The 9,181-nt window shown below is 42.4% G+C and overlaps 1 protein-coding gene across 2 annotated transcripts; it reads left to right on the top strand.

Annotated features, from left to right (window-relative positions):
* Nucleotides 1–128: 128 nt before the first annotated feature.
* Nucleotides 129–3,573, top strand: LOC115180453 (vesicle transport protein GOT1B). Of its 2 annotated transcripts, XR_003873076.1 has the most exons (6): nucleotides 129–376; nucleotides 794–885; nucleotides 1,190–1,368; nucleotides 1,600–1,681; nucleotides 2,064–2,128; nucleotides 2,438–3,573. XR_003873076.1 is itself a non-coding variant. In XM_029742550.1 (5 exons), the coding sequence occupies exons 1-5, from the start codon at nucleotides 352–354 to the stop codon at nucleotides 2,474–2,476; spliced, it is 417 nt and encodes a 138-aa protein (XP_029598410.1). In that variant the 5' UTR covers nucleotides 145–351; the 3' UTR covers nucleotides 2,477–3,573. The 2 variants fall into 2 exon arrangements, 1 of the variants encoding a protein (XP_029598410.1); XM_029742550.1 differs by lacking the exon at nucleotides 2,064–2,128 and having other exon boundaries at nucleotides 145–376.
* Nucleotides 3,574–9,181: the final 5,608 nt, after the last annotated feature.

The following is a 9,181-nucleotide window of genomic DNA, read 5'->3' as shown; positions in this document are numbered from 1 at the left end:
TATTTTTATTTTACCTTTATTTTACAATACAATACAACCTGAAAACATTTTCCATCCGGAAAATTGACGTTTATGTAGGCAGGGCAGATATTTTCCAGCAACTACCTAGTTATATTCAGCAGATAAGTGCTCTCCTTATTTTTTTCATGAACGTTTTTAATACAACCCTTTAGAATGTTGAATGCAACCCTGATTTTGTCCGGAAGAATGATATTTTTGATGAAACCAAGAAGGCATGTTTCCGGAAGACGTGGCTAGTGCTACAGTGGCAGCACTTGAACTTGTATTTTAGTAAAATACAATTAACAGTGTCAACTTTTATATTTTACAAGCTGTTGATTCATTGTCAAAATGATCTCTCTAACGGACTCACAGAGTAAGGCGATTTCTATTTTATCTAACGGTTGTTGCTTGCCAACTTGGTCCAGCTCTCTAACTAACATTAGCAAGCTATCCTCAGCTACATTACTAATGCGCTATTCTCTTATGTGAGGAAAACAGCTAGAAATAGCTAGCCTGCTGAATCGTATTTGTGTACTAGATAGAGTGACCATTGACAGCTAACGTTAGCTAGCTAATGACATTCATTCTGAACCAGATGGCTAGTTAGGGAGGGTGGATGTCAGTTGAAAGTACGGGGGGGATAGGCTGTGGAATGGTTGGATGCCATTCCATTTGCTCCGTTCCGGCCATTATTATGAGTTGTCCTCCCCTCAGCAGTCTCATGTGATTCAAACGTATTAACGTTAGTGTGCTTGGATACTTTAAATAATGTGATTCTTCTTTCTTGCAGAGATCGGAATGGGACTAACAGGCTTCGGCGTGTTTTTCCTCTTCTTTGGAATGATTCTGTTTTTTGACAAAGCCCTCCTTGCCATAGGAAATGTGAGTGATTTCATCATCACCATCCACAGTTCATATATTTGTCTGCCTTCTGCAGCTACATACACGAGGCTTACGTTTTGCTATATTTATTGGAACGTTGGTCTGAAATGCAATTCCATTATCTCTGAGTGACACTGAGAAAAACACAGCTGCAGAGCCCTCCTTGCCTTTCTGACTCTCTCAACTGAGCACAATCACCACCTTATAGAGTAGTGGGGAATTGTAGGGTTTAACTGTGAAGTACTCTGTCATTGTCAACAAACATTGACATTGTCTGTTCCCTGTCCCTTCTATCTCGCTATAGATCCTGTTTGTGGCTGGCCTGTCGTTTGTGATCGGTCTGGAGAGGACGTTCCGGTTCTTCTTCCAGAAACACAAGATGAAGGCAACTAGCTTCTTCCTGGGTGGAGTGTTGATCGTTCTTATTGGCTGGCCCATTGTGGGAGTGGTCCTGGAGGTCTATGGATTTTTCCTTTTATTCAGGTGGGTAAAGTACAGGCCCCAGGCTGTTTGCTAAGCTTATCTTTCGAATAAAATGCAGTCTTGAGGAAAACAAGCCAAGGAAATCTTTGTTTGTCCTGTCAACTGTCTCGCCCCCACCCCCTGTTGAGTGCAGCCCTCATTTTATGCAAGGGCTTGCTGCGTGTAAAGATCCGTAGTCCGTCATCATGTGCTTGCTGATGTCAACTAACTCTCTCTCTTTATCTTCTCCAGGGGTTTCTTCCCAGCGGCAGTAGGCTTCATCAGAAGGATACCCTTCCTGGGCTCCCTGCTAAACCTCCCATTCATCAGTGGGGTGAGTTCAGAGAGGTAGTGGTAAAAAAAAAATAGCTGGGTAAATTCTGATTTCCGGTCATGGTGAAAAAAGAAACGCTCCAATAGTTTCAATGCATTATTCCCGGTGGGTAAACTGTTTACACTTCGTTTACCCTCCACTACACCACTGTGTGAGGAAGAGTATGGCAACAGGAGCTACAATGCAGTGGGTGCTGGGTAGGCTGAGGTGGTTATACTAAAGACAACACAGGGTCCAATTGGCCTCTGACATTGGTTCTGGAAGGCTGTAGTGTCTCATACTGTCACTCAATCTTCTATCATATAAGTGTGTGTGTGTTATGCGGTGTATGTTCGTGAAGTCACTTGTTTTGAGGAGAATGTGTCTCTGTCTCTTTTTAAAGCCTTCATAATTAACTCTGAGGACAATCCGCTGTCTTGGTCAGTCACTGCAGATTTTCCCTTGCATGTGAGCATGATTCACATCTGTTTATAATGTATGTTATACTGTAATGTTGCCTTATGCCTGACCAGAGTAGGGAACCATTGGTATTGGAAATAATTTATACTAGGACACCAGCAACAGCATTTATCCTACACGCCATTTTGAATAGTCTACTCAATCAGTCACGTCAAGCAAACATTTAATTTTCCCATGTACAACTATGCACTAAACGTTTTAGTCAAGCTTATATATGTCATCTATTTTTGCTCTACTTTGCAAAGGGGGGCGGTAGACTGTTGACTTAAATTAGTTTATTTTCTCTCTCTCTTTCAGTTCGTGGACAAAGTGGGAGAGAGCAACACCATGGTATAACAGTGACTTTTTGTTTATGGAGAAAAACAATCTATTATATTTATGATACAGTAGTTCTCATAAAGCCACTTAACCCCCATTGGTCAATTGCTTACCTCCAACAGTTAGCTAGGTCATTTTCATGAGACTTTGTATATTAAGACCTCTTCCCATTTAAAGGGAAAACAGTCAGCTTTTTTGTATCTTGATTCTGCAATTTGAAGGTCCGTACCAGCCAAGGGTACCAGTCCTGGTTGCTACGGGCCACTGTTACTAATGAATCTGGAGTTGGTTACGATGGCTACCCCAGAATGTTTTACATGCTGTTGAATGCTGCTCTCCTCTAATGGAGTACTCCCCACGAGGAGGAGAGTCCCTCTACTGGACTGAAGAGAACTAGTGTCCATTTTGGCGCTCTTACTCTGCTATTGAATGTACAGACAAACTCACCATGTCATCGCCTCTGGACAACATCAGAAGAGGTGTGGCGGAGGAGAGCTGGTCCTATTGTTACATTGTAGATGGCCCAGGGGGTTTTCCTAGTGCTGTGCTGTCTTGCCAAAAAATGAACTAGGGGTTAGCGAGATGGCACAAACAGGTCTTAGACCATGTTAGGGTTTCCTGACCATATGACCAGACCAGGGAAAACTCAAAGCCATATTTAAAGGTGGTTTCCTGGTCAGGTATTGGAAAGACTCCTGGTCCTACTTATGGTGCCTGTGCTTTCTCATACTGGACTGAAACTTGAGTCCCGTGGAAGAAAATAGCTTTACTTTCCTTTTCTCTCACGCCTGTTATGATTACCAGATCTGGCAGTTGCATATTTTCCCTTCATTTTTCTGTCGTTTCTGTGTATGACTGGATGAGGAAGCTCTGTAGATGATTATTATTTATTATTTTCAAGAGCAACATTTGAGTTGGAATTTTATCAATGTTAGCTATAGTAATGGAGGGTACTGAATGGAATGGCTAATGGGATATGACAATGGTTTTACAATGTTTTGTCTGACACTTTAGTAATTACGCTTTAAAAAAACGTGCCTTGTGCCGTTGTCTGTCATTCATTGTTTTTGATTGTGAGAAATTGCAAATATACTAAACAAAAAATATGAACGCAACATGTAAAGTATTGGTTTCATGAGCTGAAATAAATGATCCCAGAAATTTTCCATACACACACAAATCATATTTCTCTCAAATTTTTTCCACACATTTCTTTACATCCCTGTTAGTGAGTATTTCTCCTTTGCCAAGATAATCCATCCACCTGACAGGTGTGGCATATCAAAAAGGTGATTAAACAGCATTATCATTACACAGGTGCACTGTGTGCTGTGGACAATAAAATACCACTCTAAAATGTGCAGTTTTGTCACACAACACCACAGATGTTTCAAATTTTGAGGGAGCGTGCAATTGGTATGCTCACTGCAGGAATGTCCACGAGAGCTGTTGCCAGATCATTTAATGTTAATTTCTCTACCATAAGCCACCTCAAACATTTTAGAAAATTTGGTAGTACGTCCAACTGCAGACCACGCCAGCCCAGGACCTTCACCCCCCGGGGTATTTTCTGTCGATAATAAAGCCCATTTGTGGGGAAAAACAAATTCTGATTGGCTGGGTCTAGCTCCTGTGCGCCCCTGACCAGTCATGTGAAATTCATAGATTAGGGTCTAATTAATTTATTTCAATTGACTGATTTCCTTATATGAACTGTAACTCAAATGGTTGAAATTGTTGCATTTATATTTTTGTTCAGTATACAGTGCATTCGGAAATTATTCAGACCCCCTTGACTTTTTCCACATTTTGTTATGTTACAGCCTTATTCTAAAATGTATTATAGATTATAATTGATAAAAAAAAATTTAAAAAAAAACATACCATATTTATAAGTATTCTGACCCTTGAAATTGAGCTCAGGTACATCGTGTTTTCATAGATCATCTATCAATCTACACCCAATAGCCCATAATGACAAAGGAATAACAGATTTTTTTTAATGTATGCAAATGTATTTCAAAAATAAAGAAAATGAAATATCACATTTACATAAGTATTCAGACCCTTTACTCAATACTTTGTTACAGCCTCGAGTCTTCTTGGGTATGACGCTACAAGCTTGTCACACCTGTATTTGGGGAGTTTCTCTCATTCTTCTCTGCAGATCCTCTCAAGCTCTGAGGTTGGATGGAGAGCGTCGCTGCACAGCTTTCTTCATGTCTCTCCAAAGATATTCGATCGGGTTGAAGTCGGGGCTCTGGCTGGGCCACTCAAGGATATTTGTGTGCTTAGGGTCGTCCTGTTGGAAGGTGGATCTCTGTACTCTGCTCCATTAATCTATCCCTCAAGCCTGACTAGTCTCCCAGTCCCTGCCGCTGAAAAACATCCCCACAGCATGATGCTGCCACCACCATGCTTCACCGTAGGAATGTTTCCAGGTTTCCTCCAGATGTGACACTTCAGGCCAAAGACTTAAATCTTGGTTTCATTAAACCGGAGAATCATTTTTCTCATGGTCTGAGAGTCCTTTAGGTATGACACTAGGCGAGACCCAAATGCAGACACAGGAGTCAGATGGTTGGAGTTTAAGATGTTTAATAAATCCAAAGGGAATAGGCAAGAGAATAGTCGTGGACAGGCAACAGGTCATAACCAGATCAGAGTCCAGGAGGTACAGAGTGGCAGGCAGGCTCGATGTCAGGGCAGGCAGAATGGTCAGGCAGGCAGGTACAGAGTCCAGAACAGGCAAGGGTCAAAACCGGGAAGACTAGAAAAAGGAGAAAAGGAAAACGGGAAACACCACTGGTAGGCTTGGACATACAAGATGAACTGGCACAGAGAGATAGGAAACACAGGGATAAATACACTGGGGAAAACAAGCGCTACCTGGAGGGGGTGGAGACAATAACGAGGACAGGTGAAAGAGATCAAGGTGTGACATTAGGTGCCTTTTGGCAAACTCCAAGCGGGCTGTCATCTGCCTTTTACTGAAGAGTGACCACTTTACCATAAAGGCCTGATTGATGGAGTGTTGCAGAGATGGTTCCTCCACAGAGGAATTCTGGAGCTCTGTCAAAGTGACCAACAGGTTCTTGGTCACCTCCCTGACCAAGGCCTTTCTACCCCGATTACTCAGTTTGGCCGGGCATCCAGCTCTAGGAAGAGTCTTGGTGGTTCCAAACTTCTTCCATTTAAGAATGATGGAGTGTTCTTGGGGACCTTCAATGCTGCAGACATTTTTTGGTACCCTTCCCCAGATCTGTGCCTCAACACAATACTGTCTCGGAGCTCAACGGACAGTTCCTTCAACCTCATGGTTTGGTTTTTGCTCTGACATGCACTGTCAACTGTGGGACCTTATATAGACAGGCGTGTGCCTTTCCAAATCATGTCCAATCAATAGAATTTACCACAGGTGGACTCCAACCAAGTCGTAGAAACACCTCAAGGATGATCAATGGAAACAGGATGCACCTGAGCTCAATCTCGAGTCTCATAGCAAAGGGTCTAAATACTTATGTAAATAAGGTATTTATGTTTTTGTTTTTTTGATGTGCTAAAATTTCTAAAAATGTGTTTTGTTTTCGCTTTGTCATTATGGGGTATTGTGTGTAGAGGATTTTTTTTTACATCCATTTTAGAATAAGGCTGTAACGTAACAAAATGTTGAAAAAGTCAAGGAGTCTGAATACTTTCCAAATGCACTGTAGATGCCAGGATAAACTTGGAACTGGACCAGGGGCATTTCAGCATGTCTATATAGCCTATGCCAAACAAGGCACTTGCATACACTATGGCAGTGGTTCCCAAACTATTTATAGTCCCGTACCCCTTCAAACATTCAACCTCCAGCTGCGTACCCCCTCTAGCACCAGGGTCAGCGCACTCCCAAATGTTGTTTTTTGCCATCATTGTAAGCCTGCCACACACACACTATACGATACATTTATTAAACATGAGAATGAGTGTGAGTCTTTGTCATAGGACCAGGGCACAAATAATAATATAATAATAATCTATAATTTTGCTCTTTATTTAGCCATCTTACATATAAAACCTTATTTGTTCATCAAAAATGGTGAATAACTCACCACAGGTTAATAAGAAGGGTGGGCTTGAAAGGATGCACATAACTCTGCAATGTTGGGTTGTATTGGAGAGAGTCTCAGTCTTAATTGACCCCCCGTAAACGTAACGTACATATACCAGGAGCTGTGCCAGGCCCGCCACGTCTGTTGACTCATCCAGCTGTAACGCATATAATTCACTGGCTTGTATGCGAAGCAGTAATTGTTTCAAAACATCTCCTGCCATGTCACTTACAGTGGATTTAAAAAGTCTACACACCCCTGTTAAAATGCCAGGTTTTTGTGATGTAAAATAATGAGACAAAGATAAATTATGTCAGAACTTTTTCCACCTTTAATGTGACCTATAACGTGAACAATTCAATTGAAAAACAAACTGAAATCTTTGAGGGGATTTTTTTTTTTTAAATCACAATAGCCTGGTTGCATAAGTGTGCACACCCTTAAACTAATACTTTGTTGAAGCACCTTTTGATTTTATTCCAGCACTCAGTATTTTTGGGTAGGAGTCTATTAGCATGGCACATCTTGATGTGGCAATATTTGCTCACTCTTCTTTGCAAAAGCGCTCCAAATCTGTCAGATTGCGAGGACATCTCCTGTGCACAGCCCTCTTCAGATCACCCCAGAGATGTTCAATTGGATTCAGGTCTGGGCTCTGGCTGGGCCATTCCAAAACGTTAATCTTCTTCTGGTGAAGCCATGCTTTTGTGGATTTGGATGTGTGCTTTGGGTCGTTGTCGTGCTGAAAGGTGAACTTCCTCTTCATCTTCAGCTTTCTAACAACCGCCTGAAGGTTTTGTGCCAAAATTGCCAGCTTTTTTGGAACTGTTCATAATTCCCTCCACCCTGACTAAGGCCCCGGTTCCAGCTGAAGAAAAACAGCCCCAAAGCATGATGCTGCCACCCCCATGCTTCACTGTGGGTATGGTGTTCTTTGGGTGATGTGCAGTGTTGTTTTTGCGCCAAACATACCTTTTGGAATTATGGCCAAAAAGTTCAACCTTGGTTTCATCAGACCATAACACATTTCCCACGTGCTTTTGGGGGACGTGATGTTTGTTTTTGCAAACTTCAGCCGGGCTTGGATGTTTTTCATTGTAAGAAAAGGCTTCCGTCTTGCCACCCTACCCCATAGCCCATTCATATGAAGAATACGGGAGATTGTTGTCACATGTAGCACACAGCCAGTACTTGCCAGAAATTCCTGCAGTTCCTTTAATGTTGCTGTAGGCCTCTTGGAAGCCTCCCTGACCAGTTTCCTTCTCGTCTTTTCATACATTTTGGAGGGACGTCCAGTTTTTGGTAAATATCTCTGTGGTGCCATATTTTCTCCACTTAATGACTGTCTTCACTGTGTTCCATGGTATATGTAATGCTTTGGAAATTATTTTGTACCCTTCTCCTGACTGATATCTTTCAACAATGAGATCCCTGTGATGCTTTGGAAGCTCTCTGCGGACCATGGCTTTTGCTCTGAGATGCAACTAAGAAAATGTCAGGAAAATCCTACTAGAACAGCTGAACTTTGTCACTTTAAATGATGGCCGGTGTCACTTTAAATGATGGCCGGTGTGTAATGACTTCTATTTAACATGAGTTTGAATGTGATTGGTTAATTCTGAACACAGCCACATCCCCAGTTACATTTACATTTACATTTAAGTCATTTAGCAGACGCTCTTATCCAGAGCGACTTACAAATTGGTGCATTCACCTATAATATCCAGTAGAACAACCACTTTACAATAGTGCATCTAAATCTTTTAAAGGGGGGGGGGGGGTTAGAAGGATTACTTTATCCTATCCCAGGTATTCCTTAAAGAGGTGGGGTTTCAGGTGTCTCCGGAAGGTGGTGATTGACTCCGCTGTCCTGGCATCGTGAGGGAGCTTGTTCCACCATTGGGGTGCCAGAGCGGCGAACAGTTTTGACTGGGCTGAGCGGGAACTGTGCTTCCTCAGAGGTAGGGAGGCGAGCAGGCCAGAGGTGGATGAACGCAGTGCCCTTGTTTGGGTGTAGGGCCTGATCAGAGCCTGAAGGTACGGAGGTGCCGTTCCCCTCACAGCTCCGTAGGCAAGCACCATGGTCTTGTAGCGGATGCGAGCTTCAACTGGAAGCCAGTGGAGAGAGCGGAGGAGCGGGGTGACGTGAGAGAACTTGGGAAGGTTGAACACCAGACGGGCTGCGGCGTTCTGGATGAGTTGTAGGGGTTTGATGGCACAGGCAGGGAGCCCAGCCAACAGCGAGTTGCAGTAATCCAGACGGGAGATGACAAGTGCCTGGATTAGGACCTGCGCCGCTTCCTGAGGATGTGCACACTTATGTAACCAGGTTATTGTAAGGTTTTTATTTTTCATTTTTCCCCCTTGAAGATTTCAGTTTGTTTTTCAATTGAATTGTTCACATTATAGGTCACATTAACAGTAGAAAAAGTTCTGACATGATTTATCTTTGTCTCATTCTTTTACATCACAAAAACCTGGCATTTTAACAGGGTTGTGTAGACTTTTTATATCCACTGTATGCGTCATGAAACAGTGTTGTTTGATGAAGGCAATGTCTGCTCAATAGTTAAGGTTTCCCACGAGAGAGTAACGGTTAATGTGATTGGATGTTAATTATTTGACATTG

The sequence above is a fragment of the Salmo trutta genome, chromosome 40 (genome assembly GCF_901001165.1).
Source record: "Salmo trutta chromosome 40, fSalTru1.1, whole genome shotgun sequence".
Taxonomy (NCBI): domain Eukaryota; kingdom Metazoa; phylum Chordata; class Actinopteri; order Salmoniformes; family Salmonidae; genus Salmo; species Salmo trutta.
This window is presented reverse-complemented; position numbering and strand designations above follow the sequence as displayed.